The sequence below is a fragment of the Rhineura floridana genome, chromosome 4 (genome assembly GCF_030035675.1).
Source record: "Rhineura floridana isolate rRhiFlo1 chromosome 4, rRhiFlo1.hap2, whole genome shotgun sequence".
In the NCBI taxonomy this organism is placed as follows: Eukaryota; Metazoa; Chordata; class Lepidosauria; order Squamata; family Rhineuridae; genus Rhineura; species Rhineura floridana.
In genome coordinates this window covers 5038076-5056820 of record NC_084483.1, presented here as the reverse complement: position 1 = coordinate 5056820, position 18745 = coordinate 5038076, and the positions used below count along the sequence as shown (strand labels likewise).

General features: G+C 40.9%; 1 protein-coding gene across 2 annotated transcripts; it reads left to right on the top strand.

The window, feature by feature from the left end:
* Positions 1-1923: 1923 nt before the first annotated feature.
* Positions 1924-16444, top strand: LOC133382818 (cysteine-rich venom protein TEL1-like). 2 transcript variants are annotated; one of them, XM_061622296.1, is made up of 8 exons: positions 1924-1988; positions 3961-4022; positions 5170-5274; positions 9338-9425; positions 10619-10767; positions 11726-11820; positions 14229-14317; positions 15295-16444. In XM_061622296.1, the coding sequence occupies exons 2-8, from the start codon at positions 3963-3965 to the stop codon at positions 15420-15422; spliced, it is 714 nt and encodes a 237-aa protein (XP_061478280.1). In that variant the 5' UTR covers positions 1924-1988; positions 3961-3962; the 3' UTR covers positions 15423-16444. The 2 variants fall into 2 exon arrangements, with proteins under 2 accessions (XP_061478280.1, XP_061478279.1); XM_061622295.1 differs by lacking the exon at positions 1924-1988 and adding an exon at positions 4756-4882.
* The last annotated feature ends 2301 nt before the right edge of the window (positions 16445-18745 follow it).

Sequence of the window (18745 nt, the reverse complement as noted above, 5' to 3'; positions counted from 1 at the left end):
ATTTACACACACACACACACACTAAAAGCACGTTTAACCGCAAGCATCAGACAGACATCAGTAAAACTACTCTGAGAGCTCTAATGTTGCTAAGCATGTCTACTGAGGAGTAAGACTTACTATGTACAATGGGGCTCATTCACAAGTAAGTATCCTTAGGACTATGGATGGGGAACAAATTCCATTTAGTTTGCATTTAAAGCTGAATCTATTAAACTCACATTTTCCAGCACAATATGGAAGCCAAGACACAGCCACCCTTCAAAACCTGCACTTCTCCAAATTTTGCAGTGCAGTTGTCCAGCCATAAAATGTGTACATAACACATACATTAGGGGAAAGTGTGCATAAAAATGAATATATTCATGAAAATAATATACAAAAATGCATTCTGTTAGGAGAAATTACTTGCAAAACTGTCAACAGTCAAAAATGCATACTAAATGTGTGTCATGGCCCCATCAGAGGACTCCTCCGATGAGGACGACTCCGGAGTAACAGCAGCAGACCCAGGTGCAGCAGACTCAGAAGGAGACACAGAGGAAACTCCTGAGAATCCAGCTCCTTCTGCCCCTCAGCTGCAGAGCACCCCAGGGACAGCAGAGGCCCTGCAGCCAGACGCAGACAGTGAACAAGATACTCCCCCCTCACCTGCAGAACGTAGACAGCAGAAGGTCAGGCAGAAGAGAGGCAGGCCTGTCTCCTTAAGGCCCAAACGCTGAGGGCTCACACCTGCTGTCCAACCTGCTCTTTATAAGGCACACCTTGGCTGCAGCTTGTTGCTGACTGCAATGTCAGGTGTGGCTTGTGTGTTCCTAGTTTCCTGGCACCCTCTTTTGGACTGACCCCTTGGCACTTGATCCTGGACCTCTACTGACCTCGCTTCTGGACTCCTGACTCGGCAAGTACGCTTCGGACAAGCCTGGCCCTTATCAGCTCCCCTCCTCCTAGACCTGGCAGATTTATGGCCAGACTGCCGGCTAAGGACTTTGCTTCCCTGCCAACCACCCAGGAATTTCCAGCCCCCCACCGGCACTGCTGACGCAGTGTAGAGCTGACATTGTGTTTATTAGGAGACGTTTGCAATAAAATGCTGAACAATTTGCATGAGGATTTTTTTTAAAAAAAATCCAAATTGCTGCAAAAACTGAATTTAAGAATGGGAAAATGAGCTGAGAGAACCAAAGTAGACTGATCCTTCCAACCCTCCTTAGGACTAAATCCTCATACAGCAATAAACTAAGATTCATCCATGAATTAACACATTAATTAAACATTTAAAATCCTCAGATCTTCTAAATCAAGAACAAAGGTAGGCATATCAATGTGCCTAGTTGACTCACACATACATATCTTAACGTCTATAACCTATCAATTTAGTTATAACGAAATAAGAAATTAATACTCTCCTTTCTGTAAAAAGCCCTTGGTCACAGACTTCAGTCTGTTCATACACATTGTGCAACCTGTGTAATGATTCAATGCCTCTAACAAAATAAAAAATGAATAACAATTAAATAAAACATTCCATCTCAAGCTCTAAGGAAAACCAGTTACGATAGTAGAATCTTAGGTTACTGTCGCAAACACCTTCTGAGGTAAGCAGCATTGAAAGAATTGTGACTTCCAAATAATTGTGTTCAGATCTATGGGTGATAAAATGATTCTACGGGATAAAGAACAGGCACAAATATCAATCCTTCATAAGAGGTTGGCTGGCACAAATGAGCACATTAAGAACAAACACTTCGTTATTGCATGGGAAATTATTGGTAAATTTCAGGAAACAAAACCTTTTTTTAATGACCATATGACAAATCCAGACTTCTGACTGGTCAAAATTGCATGTGTGTAATTCACTATTGGACACTGAGTCATTCTGCAAAGCAGGAAAGAGAAGAGGTATATAAAGATATCATCACCCATTGACTTCATAACTTCCTTAGAGCTGCAAAGAAGGTATTTCCAGGCTTACTTGAAATAACAAGGTAAGATTTAAGGTTTTTTTGTGGGGTGGGGTGTTGCTCGTTTATACCATAGCCAGCTAAATCCTGTAGCCTGCTACATGAAGGTTATTAGCAGAGTTAAACAAGTTGGGTTAATTTCAGAAACATAATAGCTCAGTTGGATACATCTTATTGATCAAATTTTAACTGAAAAGTGTGTACATAAGCCATCTGATGAAAGTATTATCCTTGTGCTCATTGGTATATAACAGTTTAATTGTCATGTTTTTCCCCAGAAGAATCCCGGGAAATGTAATTTTGTAAGGTTGCTCATAATTCTGTTAGAGATCTTCGGCTTCCTCATAGACAGAACCAGAGGACATGACTATTAAAGCAGTTTCAAGTCTGCAATCCTATGCACACTTACTTGGGAGTCATCCCAACAGAACTCAGTAGGGCTAACTTCCAACAAAATATTCTTGGAAGTGGACTACAAGTCTGTAGTACAGATATGCCCTCGTACATTTCAATGTCTCTTTGTTGCAACTCCTGTTTGCCTCAAAACAGCTATATTGATTGTAATGCTTCTATGCTTCTAAGATGCTGAGCTAAATCAAAGAGAAGCTGAGGTCATGAAATGTGCCATATTTTCTACTTTATCTTACTGCTCATGATCCTATGTATTCTGGCAATCTGGCCCAAAGAGGCACCACAACTAGGGTTGCCAGGTTCTTGGCCTGAGACTGATCCTGTATCTTTAGGAGAAGAGAAAGTCAGCCAAGTGCCGAGCTTGGAAAAGTTACTTTTTTGAACTACAACTCCCATCAGCCCAATCCAGTGGCCATGCTGGCTGGGGCTGATGGGAGTTGTAGTTCAAAAAAGTAACTTTTCCAAGCTCTGGCCAAGTGCAAGCTCCCACTCCTGGAGACATATCCATGACACAGGAGGATAGCTGATCATCCCCCAAGGAATGGGTCCCTTCTAAGGGTTCATTTCCTCTTGCCCAGAAGGACACTCCTTCACCAAGACCCTTGTTCTCCCTGGCAGCAAAGGAGGTGTCATCATGCGAGTGGAACATACCTGGAATGTCCCTGAAAGCCTTATCCACAAAACTCTCTGCCTCTCTCAGTTTTCTCAAGTCAGCCAACTTGGCCTGAAGGGAACAAACTTGAGAGCACAGAACACTGGAAAGCTCCCCCTCTTTGCTGGCATCCTACCTGCATAATTGTTTTTGTAGTTTATTGAGTGACTATATGGAGTGGCTGTAGACCTTAGGTTTTCTTTAGGTCAAGCAATGGACGGGCGGAGTGTTATGCCCTGGCCTCCTCATCCTGCTGCCGAACTAGTTCTGATGCTTAACTTGACGCTTCCTCAGGTGGGGATCCCTCTGGCTCGAGGAGCTCCCACCCTTTGCTGGGTTGCTCTACGCTTACATGCCTTGCTAGTTCTTCCCAGGTGCTGTAGCAGCCAATGAGGTCCAGGGCGTGAACAACGGATGTTGATTAAGTGGGGAGTGGACACTGCAGCCAGATGCAAAATAGTTACTTGGGTGGGGCCAAATGCAAAGTGGCGGCACTGGGGCAGAGCCACATGCCTGCTGCACCCCACGGGGCATATTCCGGGACGACTGCATGTGTAAAAACATATCTACATCCAACTTTCTTTAGTTTAAAGATGCTGTTTTTAAAAAATAGACTGTTAGAAAGCATGTTGCAAGTTATCCTAATCATTGCATTTACACTGGAAGGGTGGGATATCAATCTTCTTAAGTAAATTGCCATTGTTAAATAAGTGGGAGTCAAATCTACTGCAAATCATCCAGAGATCTACCAGTAGATCCTGACCTGCCTAGCCCTGTTCTAGGCAGTACAAGCCTACTTCTTGGCTAGGGCTCTGGGAACATTTGGAAATCTTAACCATCACTCGTATAAGTGCCACCATGTTTCAATAAGTACATTCTCTATATAAAAACAGTGGACGTAAGAAAGAATCCCTGGTGTTCTTTTGATTTCAGAGATGATCGTGCTCGTTGTGTTGCTGAGTCTTGCCGCTGTGTTGCAACAACCTGCTTCAAATGTAAGTTTCTTTGTGTGGGGGTTAAGCACAGTTCTGGCATGGGCTTAACTCTCTCTCCCATTTCAATCAACGGGAGATCAAAGGTTTTACTAACTTTGGCTGGATTGTTTTCAAAGGCGAGATTGGAGCTTGGTAAACCTAAAGGTGCACTTTAATTAGCCAAACTGCACTCTACACTGGAAGAAACTTAATGGGAAGTCCAAACAAATATAGATAGGATTTACAAATAATTCTGGATTGACTCTGGATTCTTGAAACATAAAGAAAAACAGTGCAGTTTCCTATCCCACTAAAAATTAATGGTAAATCTCTTATGGGTGAATTGGTAAATGTGAATTTAACCAGAGTAGGCTAAAGAGAATTTGATGTTACTGGATTACCCAGCTGGAGTGCAAATAAAAAAAGGGCATTTTGATTTGCTATTTTCCATATCTACTTATTTGTTTAATTTCATACATTTATATACTGACAGTCTCTAAGCAGTTTACAAAGTAACAAATACAATATGTTCATACAATAAACCATGAAACTGGCAAACTGACATATAATATGAAACTATAATGCAATGGAATATAAAATAATACAATTCCACATACAAACCCACATAGCAGCACATTTTTGAAACATCTTAAGAGTCAGGGAACCCCTCTCTCTTCAGCCTCCCTCTTGCCAAGACACATCCTGACTCACAATATATAATATTCATCTCATCAAAACCCCATGGCCCTTTCAGGATTGCACCTCAGCACTGCTGCTTTTGTAACGCTCTGCCTGGCTGGCAGCCATCACCTAACAGTGGTTCCATTGTTCATGCTGCCCCATACTGTTCCAGTGTATCAAGAGGACGACACCCAGGACTGGTAGGTGCTCTTACCTCTCTCCCCATTCCTTGCTCCTTACAACCCAGTTTAGCAGTCTTACATCAGACACTGAGAAGAGTTCCTTTCAATTTCATAGTTTACCACTCAAATTTCATTCATGTAAAAAAAAAAAACCCAGATGGAGGCAAAGGGGCCCTCCACGGTACTTTTTCACTATGGTCATGGTTCTTAGAGGAAGAATGCTAAAATTATATTGGTGTAATGAAAAATTCTTTATAATCATATCAATAACCACAAGAGGAATATTACTTACTCTCTCACTTTAGGCACATGCATTAGAACTTGGAGCAGAGGAGCGAAAGGAGATTCTTGACAAGCACAATGCCCTACGGAGAGGAGTGCAGCCAACTGCTAGCAACATGCTGAAGATGGTAAGAAGGAAATAGCTGAATGCAATATATGGCAGGCGTGTTGGCAAATCCTTGCCTGCAGAAAACCTTTGCTCTCAACCCTTCCATAGCAATAGCCAAAGCTAAGGATAGACTCATGGACAGCTATGCATTTCACACATAGCAGATGGCCACTTACGCATTGTCAAAAATGAGGACAAATGAGGGCACAGATTGGCATAAAAGTTGCTTATGCCAATTTATAGGTGCAAATTAAGAACTAACTACTATTATTTCAACAGAGCTACAATGCAAATGGGGAGCAAGACTGTCACCAGGTGACCCCTAATGCCTACTCAGGGGAGAAACACAGTTCCAGTGCATCTCCACCTCTTTCTTCTGAAAACGGGGCACACAACACTACTGAAACCCCACCCCTTTTTACTGTAAAACCTGGTGGGAGTTGCTTGAGTGCTGCTTTTTAAAAAATTCAGCTTCAAAGGGGTTTTTCAACTGATGGGCAGATCAACCTATTCCCCCTGCAAGTGTGGCTAATGGAAACACTTTGATCTGGCGACTAGTGTGTTTACAGCCTCAGTCTGCTGGCCAGGTGCTGTTGATGGGCAACATCAAGGCCTTTACTCTCCCTTGTTTTTGAGTCTAATCTTTAAATGAAATGTGGGCTAGACAGCCCTTCAGCTAGAAGACTCCTTCAAACAGAGGGCTGTCCTCTGAAACAGAGTTACTCGGACTTCCGGGAAGGGTGACTTAGCCTGTGCCTGCTTTTGAGACGGGCTCCTGCCTCAAAAGAAGCTTATTCAGATATATCAGTCAGTTTTTTCTTTTTTTTTTGACTGATTAAACTTCTCCCGGGTAGGGAGAAACGAAGAGATTAACCTCAAAGCCTATTTTTGTTGGGACGACCAGATCTCATTAATTTATGGGACGAGGTCCAGCCGACGAAGGTGGGACGGATTTTCAACAGCAAGCTCTATCTGTTAAAGCGAACGTTCATCTTATCTTCTAAGAGAGAACGCACTAACAGGCAAGCACCCTTCTTTCTATATTTTTCTTTTACTTGACTTAAATTGTTGCTGCTTAAAAGAGATTTGCCAGATTGATCGGTTTTTGACATCTCACTGGGGAGCCGTAACTTCTCTCTGCTACGCACTAATTAATAGCTTATCTCTGTTTTTGTTGCAAAAAGCTGTCCTGGATTTGCATTCTAAAGATACACACAGAAGAGGGATTTCTATTCCAGATTTTTATTTTGAAAAATATTATACTGTTTTGAGACTACTCTCTTTTTGGTCTATTTTATTTTGACGAATCTGTTTCTTGACGATTGCCATTAATTGCTTCGATCCTGGGAACTGCATTTTGTTTACTTAACTATTGGAGAGATAAGGCTGTCTGCTCTGTTTATACTGTGATGTCACCAAGTTTGGAGTATTAACCCAATTGTTGCTGAAATAAGAAGTGGTTTTCCTATATTTTTCTTTTAAAATGGCAATTAAGAAAGTGGCTGAGAATCTGGAAATAACTATGTTTCAGAGAATAATGAATGAGATTGAGATAACGAAAATTGAATTGAGTAAAATGAAGCAGGAGATTAAAGATATAAGGGTCCCTGTGAGAGAGGTGACCCTGGAAGGGGTCCCTGTGAGAGAGGAGACCCCGGAGATTGGAATAGGGGTCCCTGTGAGAGAGGAGACCCTGGAGACTGGAATAGGGGTCCCTGTGAGAGAGGAGATCCCGGAGATTGGAACAAACGTGGAACAGGAACAAGATTTGGAGTCTATGGACTTTAGAAATAAAATCTATTGTTTGGAACTCAATGTTATCTCTGAAGAAATTAATGAAGACTCTAGAGATAAAGTTATCAATGGCATGGATTATCTTCTGGACTGGAATGATGTGATGGAGCCCAATATAGAGAAAATCTATGGAATTAACTGCAGCCATGTGACAATGGAAAAACTTTTAAGAGATGACCCAGTGTATTTTGAAAAAAAGAACAGAGATATGATTTTACAGCAGTATTTCAGCAACTTATTCAGAATGGATGGCAAGAAAATATTTGGGATAGAGGTAATTCCCATCAGACTCTTATTATATGACTATGGCTTTGACAGCAAGATTATTATGGAATACTGATAATGGAAGATTGGATATTGAAATTACTGGACTTAACAAGACTACTGAAGATGGAAGATGGAAAATGGAACTAATAGAGATAATAGAACAATGGCTACTGAAATTACTGAACCTAACAGATTCTGATGTGATGGATTAATTGAAATGTTTATTTTGACTATGGTTATGACAATAAGATTATCATAATTAGTAATGAGATGGATTAATCGATATGCTTATCTGGAAAAAAAAAATTGATAGATATATTTCTTAAAGAATTGAAACCTCTCTTTGACTTTTTGTGGAAAGAATAAAGTAATGTTTATGAGATTTGATGATTAAGTAAGATAACTACTGGAGGAAAGTGATTTTATAATATGACTTAAGAGACAGGATTGCTATATATTATAGACTTATAACTGATTTGATCTTTGACAAATGGGAAGTCAATATTTTACTCTTTATTTTTTATTTTTGTTTTTTTTTTTTTCTTCTTTTCTTTTTTCTTTTTGTTTAACTATTTTTGATTTTGTTTTTTGTCTTTGAATGTTTTATGATTTTGTCTTGTATGTTTTATGAAAATCTGAATAAAAATTATTGGAAAAAAAAAAAAATGAAACAGAGTTACTCTAGTTTCACATTCAGTGCAATCCTAAGCATGTTTACTCAGAAGTATGTCCCATGAGTATAATAAAACTTGCTCCCTAATAAATGTGAGCACAGCATTATGGCCTGGCCATTTGGAGTTTCTTTCATCACATGAAAGGCAGGGCAATCCCCTGGATAGAATGCTAGGCTTAGTGGCGTCAAATTCCACCTTTTCTGACAGCTCCCTTGGATGAGCTGCTGTTCCACTTACTTAACAACCTCATAAGCTGCTTTTATATGAAGACAGATGTGATAACATTAAGGTGTGTGGGTGTGTGGATTATATATGTATACAGTATCCACCAGGAACAAAGCTCCTTTTCACAAAGAGTCTTTTAAAGGTGAAACTGACTAGCTTTGCTGTGCTGTGGATAAACTTTCAAGCCTTTGCTTTAAAGTGAAACTGACCTGCCTGTTGCTATCAATAAACTGACAAGCCAATGCTTTTGCTTTAAGCTTACTACTGACCAGTGTTTTTGCTTTGCTATGGATAAACATTCAAGCTTATGCCTTTGCTTTGCTAGGGTGAAACTGACAAACCTGTGTGTTTGCTTTGCATAAAAGAGATCTCTTGCTTTCTCCCAGGACTGGGGAGAGAAGGATCTAATAAGATTCAGGGGAGAGGGAAGAAGGGGGAGTGGGTGGGTGCCCAGTAGGCACCCTTTAAAGCCCCTGTCAAAACTGCCCCACCGTCTATGAGCGGGTGTAGGAACCTATCCCTATTCTTTCCATGTTAATCCTACCTCTGGTACCAAAGTTTCTGTTAAAGAAGTAATATCCAAGAACGCATCTACTTTGTTAACTGAAGTATTACTGTGTATACACACATATACATATATGAAGCAACTGGCACAAATTGAGCCTTCTTGTCACATGCAAGCTTTATCCACCAATTGGGGTAGGGGAGGGCAGCTTGTATATCCTAATTCAGGGGTACAGCTGGTTCAAGCATCATAATGCACCTCCTCACCTCTTCTCATCCCCTCAGAAGAAAAAACTCCAAGTATACTTTCTCTTCCTCTGCCTAACCGCATAGCAGGAAGTGACGTTTATGTTAAACCATGGTTAAGATCTTCTAGGAATTGGGCTTGGGGATTCATTCCAGAGAGGGAATGTATGCAGGGAAAAGGCTGCATGATTCTCATCTTGCTTCGTATGTTCAAACTATGAACTCCCAAGAAACAACTATTATTAAAGTACACACAAGCATGCAAAAGTTTTGAAGAAAGCAGAAAGGTGACAAGTGATCAGACACATAAGATCTTCAACATTTTTACATTATGTGTTTATCCTGATACTTACTAACCCTCTTTTCATTTAGGTGTGGAGTCCTGCCGCTGCTGCAAATGCCAAACGCTGGGCAAGTCGATGTATTCTATCTCACAGCCCATCACAAGAAAGAATTGCTGGCAAGTAGAACGATCAGAAATCACTGTACAAATACTTTAGGGAGATTTATAATACAACCCACTTTCACTAACTCTAGTTACAACCCTGAAATTGTCATTCTGCCCATAACATTAAAGATACTGGAGAAATGCCAGTGAATGGAAGTGAATATTGGAGAGGAATGTTCCACTTGTTTCTAACATCCAAAGTCAGAATTCAACATACCATTCTCACCAGTTAGCTTTACCTCTACACATGCTGCATCCACCTATGATACATTGGACTTCTAAAGCATCAAAGAACAGTTCCTACAAGTTTGTTCTGGATCCCAGAAGGATGCAGTTAATCACTGAAACCATATATTTATTACAACTAACAAATCAGAGACATTAACATTTTAAAACAAAATGTTTCCATTTCCATCTTCTTCAACTGCTCTGAAACAGGATGTAGCCGAAATATTTTGCTTTAGAAGTTTACTATCTCTGTTTTGTTAGTCGTTGTAGTGAAAATATATATATAGTTTTTAATACTAGTTATAAAACCACCATCATTTGAAATGTGGTGTTGGAGGAGAGTTTTGCGGATACCATGGACTGTAAAAAAGACAAATAATTGGGTGTTAGAACAAATTAAACCAGAACTGTCACTAGAAGCTAAAATGATGAAATTGAGGGTATCATACTTTGGACACATCATGAGAAGACCTGATTCACTAGAAAAGACAATAATGCTGGAAAAAACAGAAGGGAGTAGAAAAAGAGGAAGGCCAAACAAGAGATGGATTGATTCCATAAAGGAAGCCACGGACCTGAACTTACAAGATCTGAACAGGGTAGTTTATAACAGATGCTCTTGGAGGTCACTGATTCATAGGGTCCCCATAAGTCGTAATCGACTTGAAGGCACACAACAACGACAACACTGCCAGAAAGCAAGTGCCTTTTAGAAAAGACATTCTCTATACAGACTAAAACACATGTACTAAAACAAAAAAAGTGTACCTTTTGCTTTAGAACTATTATTTTACATGCAAATGTATGCATATTTAATTGCTTAATTAATCAGTGAAATGGGGGGGACAAATCCTGCCTGGAATAACCAAATTAATAAGAAACAATTAAAATGCATGGGCTTTGGCAGTTGCAGTCTATTATTCTGAAACGTTAAACGGCTTGTGGGTTTTGTTAATATTTACCATCTCCGCTTCTAGATGGAATTGGATGTGGTGAAAATCTGTATATGTCAAGCGGCCCTACTCGATGGTCTCAAGTCATTCAAACTTGGTACGATGAGGTGAAAAATTTCAAATTCAATGTTGGACCAGTCTCTGCAGGAGCTGTAACTGGCCATTACACTCAGGTAACTGAAACGCATTTCATATATTTGTCAAATGCATGGTAAATGCATGGTAAATGCAAGTAAATCCATGTATGATCGCCACATCTTTTCTTGCTGCTGCCTGGGACCGGACCAGACCGGACCAGACCCGACAGACAGGTTACTGTGCACCTGGCAGGTCACACAATCAGTAGTGTAGTGGCAAATTCAGAGGTGCAAGGTCCTTTCAAGTTAGTCACAGCCATGCCCCTTCCCCTCCTTTTTTGTTTCCTGCTAGGTTGAGAATGAGACCCTTGTTAATGCCTTCTCCCACAATAATAGACATTCCCAGGAGCCAATAAGCGTGAAAGGGGAGAGCTACTGAGAAGGATCTTCTCAGTAGCTGACTCACCTCCTTTTACTCTGATTGGCTCCAATCAACAGGAAAGGACAAGGAAGCAAGTTAGAGGACTTTTCTCAGTGGCTAACACGCTCCCTTTTCATGCTGATTGACTCATAGGATGCTGGAGACATAGGGACCCTGCTGGGACCCTGTTTCCAAAAAGGTAAGGGGTCTAAGACCCCCCAAGACTTCAGATGACTGCACCCCTGCACACAATACATGCCAGGTGGGCTACGTTTGGTTTGGTGGGTCACTTTGGCCAGGCCCAGCCAATCTCACGTCATAGTATATTCACATATTTCACATGGGAAGTTCAGGGGATGGAATATCATTAACTCTGATGTGTCTTTGCTTCTGTAGTTTCTCCAGACGCTCATGATGTCATTCACATTCACAACAGTACAAATTTCCAAATTTCTGCTCTATGAGGAAGAAAATAATTGGATTATTTGGATATTGCTCATTTCCCTGATATCCCACACTGTTTCTAATTATACACAACAGAACAAGATGGTATTTTATTTTTAAAAAATGTTAAATGTATGTATATACAGTTAGATTCTAACACGTTTTTCTTGTGTGTTTTTATATCTACAGGTGGTTTGGTACAGGTCTTACCTGGTTGGTTGTTATGCTGCCCACTGCCCTGCAAGCAAATTCAAGCACTTCTACGTTTGCCAATATTGCCCGGCGTATGTATTATCTCTGGATTTCAGTGGTTGCCAACCAAGCGGGGGTAAAAACCAGCCAGCTCATTCTTTTCACTTTTGGGCCATTTCCTAAATAGTTAAGAGGTAGCAGTGGATTTCTTTCCTAGGGCCAAGCCAAAATCTCTCAGAAAAGGATTTTCTGATACATTTTTGAAAACCTTCTTTTTTAAGGTCCCCTTGAACTGTTGAATTTCAGTCCACCAATAGTGAATATTCATTGAAATGGCCTCCCTAATTTCACCATCCATTAAGTTTCAGTGCAACTGTTGGCTCAGTTCAAATGTCATTTAATATCATTTTAATACTGTTGAAGGGAGCAATGGGCTTGGCCCCTCCTCCTTCTAGTCCTCCTTTCTTAGCCCGTGGCTTCCTTCATCCACCAAGATGCACTAACAACAGAGATATATTTTTCAAAATTGTTCTAAACCAAGGGTGGGGACCTCCAGCCCAGAGGCCTAATGAGGCCTGCCCAACCTCCCCATTTGCCCTGCAAGGCCATCTCAGGCAAGCCATACTAATCTGCCCTACACCTGATGCCACGTATGACATTAGGTATGGGACAGGTAGAGAACTGGGTCAATGAAAGAGATGTGTAGACACCTCCGGTCATAGACGGGCAGCATCTGCAAAGCCCTGTGCAAAGGGCTTCATAAGAGCTGATGATCAGCTAATTGTGATTTCAGGTGATTGATAGGGGGGCACCCAACAAAATTTGGCTGGGGGGGGAGAGATAATAACCTGGCCTACTGGTAGGAACTAGTTCCATTGTTCTAAAATGGTGGAGAATTTAAGTCTTTCCCCAGAGAATATTCAATAGAATACTCCTCACGCAAATAACATAGAGAATTTTGGTAGGTTCTTTTCACTCATGCTAGTCTTTTTGTATAAGGAGTGTGGGGATTAAACCTATATTCCTCAGGGGAATATGCAGCTTTGCCTAAGCTCCATGCATTGATTTCTTCCCCAGGCCTACTTTGGCTCTGACTCATTCAGGCCTAGCCAGTGTCAAAAAAAAAATTATTTGATGAGTTGGCCACTCTTCTTTCTACTAGACCTGAATAGAACAGCTCACAGGGATACTGTGGGCCACCCACCCATCTAGTAATAACAGAGTGTACAAAGGCTGGTTTTTAGTTTTTTTTCTTGGGCAAATGAGTCACATTGTTTAACACTGACCAAACAGTGTGTGGTTCTCCTTGATCTTAATAAGAGAAAGCCTTGATGAGGTAGACTTAAGGTGGGACTTCATAAAATAGAGGGCTGTATGTGAAGTAATGGCACAGCCTGGACATTGGAAAGAACTTGGGTGGAGGGAAAGGGAGAAAGCATATTATAGAATTGAAACATACTATTAAGCCTCACAGGAACCTGCATGATAAGAGGAGGCTCAGACCTTGTCCAACAAAGGCATAAGAGTCTCTCCAAGCCTCTTCAAATTTGAATGGACTTGGGACTCTGAAGGGATCCTGACATGTTGCTGTATCCTACCAGGGCTGTAAAACAGGACATTAAGGTCTTCTGTGAATGAGGCCCCAGGTTCCCAGGTTCCTTTTATCTGTGCCAGTAGGCTTTAAACATATGGTAGCAATGCTTCTCCAATAAGAGACACATACACACACACACACAGAAATAGCCTGCCTAAAAAACATTGGTGGAGATGGTCAGAATAAACCACTATGGACTATTATCATTTTCTTGGGAGACCTGCCAGTTGAATTTAAAATAAGACACAGGAGCATTTGTCACTGTGATCCCAGCCTCATTGTACAGGAAGCTCACAGCACTCATGGTACTAGGGAACAGGCCCAGCACCAGCAGGCGGCCAGAAGGGGCACAAGCCAAAGGCTCTGGCCACTCCCAAGGGCCCCTGCCGTTCCTGAGGGGCCCCTGCCTGGTTTGACAAGCTCCCAGATAACACACACACCCTGCGGCTGGTGCAGGCTTCCACACTGTCATGCCAGTGCATGCTGACATCACAACGCTAGGGGGAGGGTGGCCATGGGGAGTGTTAGTGTCCAAGGGCCCACCCTGACTTGTCACTGGCCCTGCTAGGGAACTAAACATAGAAATACCTTCAGTAATGTAAAACAGGATCTAAGTTCTCCACTTTAGGGTCTCTAAAACCCAAATAAACCTATCACACAGGATAAGGGCCGTCCTCTTCCTGTAACACTTTCCATCGTGTTGGTATCCCATGGATTCTTCTTCAAAGAGTTTCTTAGATTCTTCTGTACTGCTTTTCACATTACACAATATGTTTTCCGTAAGTCTCTTGCTTAAATAAATGCATTAATCTTTTTCTCATTATGTAAATTATCTACTAAGATCATAAGCATTCCAGTATGCACAAACATATCCATGTTTTAACTTCTTCACACTTATCATTCCAGAGGGAACGTACAAGGCTCACTTAAAACCCCATATAAGTCTGGACCACCTTGCAGGGACTGCCCTGCTGCTTGCGACAATGGATTATGCAGTAAGTACAAATAACCTCAAATATTGAAGCAATGCCTTTTATTTATTTATAAAGGGCACCCCATTAGAATGCAAAACTCACATCACCAGTTAACTGTCACCAAATTAGCATGAGGGACAGCAGTAAAATATATGCTGATTTCTGATTAGAAACCATTCTTGTGGATCTGCCCACCTGTGCAATGGGAACAGTGATGGTGTGGTGAGGAAATCTTGCATCCAGCATCTGGACATATGTTGGTGTAGCTTCTGCATTGCACACAGGACTCACCACCAAACAGATCATCAGCCCTGACAGTTTAGCCAGAAAGAGAGCAAGAGATGGAGAGGAATAGATCCACTGTTGCATGCAAAGATCTATATCCATCAATAATACAGTAGATGCACACCAATAGATATAGGCCAATAAAATGTATTGGAGTTAAAATTGTATCTTTGCCATTATTGTGCATGCGCTCGTCTTCTTTGGAATGTATCCTTTGCCCCAAGATTACATAGAAAACAAAATATGGTTTATATGAAATAGCATTTGTGGAAGGGATATCACAAATTATATTCTAAATTCAAATGCTAATGCAGCAACATCTTAAGCATAATTACTCAGAACAAAAACCCACTGAGTTCAAGAAAGCTAATCCCAAGTCGATGTGCACAGATCTGCAGTCTCAATAACCTTCCATATTTTTATAACAGATGTGGAATTTCTACATAATGTTCTTAGGACCTGCACATCCAAAACAGCATGCCCAATTTCCTCTGAGTTATGACCAGGTTGCTAAACTGTTTACTAATTCAGTTATGCACCCATTGAAACAGCTGCTAAATAACATTTTCAGTGTTCATTTTATTTCTTTTAAATCATCTTCAGTTTTGAGCTCCAACACATCAACTAAAAATTAAAAAGTCCCTGGAGACTGACTCCTTGGTGGCATTTTGCTTGTGTTAACGTCTAGTCTGTTGTTGTTTTTTCATTTTCAGCCAATCCTTGCAAACATGAAGATAAGTACTCAAACTGTGCTGAATTAGTGAAGTCACAACGATGTGCGACGGAACAGATGAAGCAAGATTGCCCTGCTTCTTGCAAGTGCACCACCGAAATAAAATAGGAGGTCTCCTCTGGGGCATTTATGAGCTTCTTTGAACTTTGCATCCTCATTTAAATCCATCCTTCAGCGTCTTTGGATGACCCCTTCCAAATGAAATGTGTAAACATGTTTTTAAAATTGAAAACTCATAAATTATTTTGCATGCATGAGTGTTTTTTTGTCTAATGGGGTGGGAGAGTGGAAGCTGAGGATACGGAGAAAATCTACAAGTATAAAGTGTCACAGAAAAACATACACACGCACATGGTGAGTAGCTGTGGGAGAAACAAAGGGAATATGCTGAGAAATGTTTGCTGAGAACCTTCAGTTGGGATTGTTAGGAAGAAGCTGTGCTGAAGAGGGTAACCGCTAACACCTGGTTCCCATTCCCAGTAATTATCAACTAGCTGGGTTGAGAGAGAAATAAATGGAGCCAGCCATGAGCAGCGCATTGCTGTCTGGCAGGTCAATTTCAGTGGGGGTAACTCCAGCAGGGTGACCCCAAAGGGGTTTGTGCCTTGGGGGATCCACTTCAGGAAGATACGGGGGGAGGGTTAAGAACCCCTGGTATGCCTTTGTGTTAGACAACCTTCACAAGAGAAAGAGTAGACCAGAGTGAGAATGAGAGGAACCACAATGAGATGCCCATGACAGTAGATGAGGAAAAAATGTTCCCAGCTTCACAGAGTCTTTTGGGTGCCATTGCTCTTAGGAGACTCTGTCAACCCTCAGGCTTCATAGGCAATCCATTCTCGGAACCGCTCCTTGAGCCACCAAGCCCAATTCCACCAACAGAGCGGGAACTTTAAGGTGCCCTCTGTGTTCTACATAGAGAACATTCTCATACCAGTGCTGTAAAGTCCATAGGACTGTCTGCCATTGCAAGGGTTAGCATAACACTTAACACAGTTGCTTTTTTTGTGCATATAAAATCTCCATTACCTTGTTATATGTTCTTTCTTGCACTGAAAATCCTTACTCTCATTAATGTTGATCACTTGCATGTTGTTGCACATGGTGTTTGCATTCCAAATAAACATTTTCAGTCCTGAAAAGTGATGTGTTCTTTGTATATTACTATCCTGTTAGCAGAAACGTCTAAATTTTAAATTGGAGCATGTCCCCTTGTGAGTGCACAATGCAATAAGCTTTCGTGATGCTTTAAAAAACCAAAAGAGGACTTACAATGGGGATGGAAGTGTGTAGTACAGGAGATGTTTGTCCATATCACATACACTCCAGTACACACCAACAACCACTGCTATTATTTGCTGAGGTGCGTGGAGTGGATGTCAACTGTCCTGCCGGTGTCCAATTGCAATCTGTCCCTGGGCAACTCGATCCTTTTTGGCAGTTATTTCTGTTGTCACTGCTCAGATGTGCACCCGCTACCATGGCCATTGGCCAGTTGTGGGTGTGGAGAAATGGTTCCTGAGAAATGGCATGAAGGTGTTCTCAAGAAGTCATTAATAACACTTCCCATTCCTATAAGCAATAACACTGCTCAACATTCACAACATTAAATGCCACATTAGTAACCCTGTTAAAGTTTTCTTCGTTATGTCAGCAATACAGGCAATTTCTTCAGTCATCACTGGAGTGCCCTTCCAGTGTAAAGCAAATTCTATTTCGATTATTAGAACTAAGTACATTGTTTCTTTTTAAAGGAAGATGCACACTGAAAGGTGGTAGTGGTGGGCAGTTGGGTACATTTTTTTCAGTTGGGTTTTTTTCCCCACAATCACAATAGCGTGCACATCTGAGCAGCCATTTTGCCACTGGCAGCCATCTTGGCTTTTTGGTTTCTCCAGCGGAAAAGCCTGCACATCCTCCAAACCTTAGAAGGATCCCTGCATGTTTTGAACATCTCAGTGTTTTCAACTGGAAACAAAATTAGCTTCAGTCCTCCTGCAAACACTAAACATTAAGCTTTTAAAAGCTGGAGAATGTGTTTACTGTTCATTATTTGTATGTTTCTGCTTCTGCATAGAAGCTAGATAAAGACAGAAAGGGTGGCCCTTTCAATCAAATGGCTTCCGTTTCTCCACTTCCTAGACTCTGTATTTGAGCGGAAAAGGGTGGCCACTGCAGGGCAGTCCCACAAGGCAAAATACTGGAGAGTGGAGGAGATAAAACTGATGTTGTGGTTTGTTGTTGCTGAGGGGACGCAGGTAGGAGCATGAGCTCCATCACCACTGAAAATGGCACCAGTATTTTGTAGAGTGGCAATAAAGTTCTGTGGTGCAAGCTATAGAAGGAATCTAGAGTGGTCCAAATGTAAAAGATATGTGAACTTTTTCAAGACCATGAAGTCGATCCCACCTTTGGGAGGCTGGTGCTGCCAGGTAAGAAACTTTTTCTTTCATGTGACTGGAAGTTGTGCTTCAGTCTTAATTAATGGTGCCATAGGTCCCAGTCTGACTACTTCATATAGAATAAATACATTTACATGAATGTATTTATAATTCAGTTTAAGAAATTAAATAATGTGTTTTTCATTGATAAACATTAGTAATAAAAAGTACTTAAATATTTAATAATTATTGATGAATAATAAGTAATACTTATTAAGGAATTTATTCAAATAAATTATTCAGTCCAACTGTGAACAGGACCCACTTTCATGATGCTGCCAATTGTTCTTCTTATGTACCTTCAAGTTGATTTCGACTTATGGTGACATGAACCATCCTGTTCAAATCTTGTAAGTTCAGGTCTGTGGCTTCCTTTATGGGATCAATCCATCGCTTGTTTGGCCTTCCTCTTTTTCTACTCCCTTCTGTTTTTCCCAGCATTATTGTCTTTTCTAGTGAATCATGTCTTCTCATAATGTGTCCAAAGTATGATAACCTCAGTTTCATCATTTTAGCTTCTAGTGACAGTTCTGGTTTAATTTGTTCTAACACCCAATTATTTGTCTTTTTCACAGTCCGTGGTATGCGCAAAGCTCTCCTCCACCACCACATTTCAAATGAGTTGCCTTTTTCATTGTCCAACTTTCACATCCATACATAGAGATCAGGAATACCATGGTCTGAATGATCCTGACTTTAGTGTTCAGTGATACATCTTTGCATTTGAGGACCTTTTGCAGTTCTCTCATAGCGGCCCTCCCCAGTCCTAGCCTTCTTCTAATTTCTTGACTATTGACTCCATTTTGGTTAATGACTGTGCCAAGGTATTGATAATCCTTGACAAGTTCAATGTCCTCTTTGTCAACTTTAAAGTTACATAAATCTTCTGTTGCCATTACTTTAGTCTTTTTGACGTTCAGCTGTAGTCCTGCTTTTGTGCTTTCCTCTTTAAGTTTCATCAGCATTCATTTCAAATCATTACTGCTTCCT

What these genes read in the sequence shown, in the direction of transcription:
- LOC133382818 (XM_061622295.1), top strand. An exon ending in GAGGACGACACCCAGGACTG is followed by an intron (nt 4,883 to 5,169) that starts GTAGGTGCTCTT and finishes CTCTCACTTTAG; the next exon opens with GCACATGCATTAGAACTTGG. An exon ending in TTGCGACAATGGATTATGCA is followed by an intron (nt 14,318 to 15,294) that starts GTAAGTACAAAT and finishes TTTCATTTTCAG; the next exon opens with CCAATCCTTGCAAACATGAA.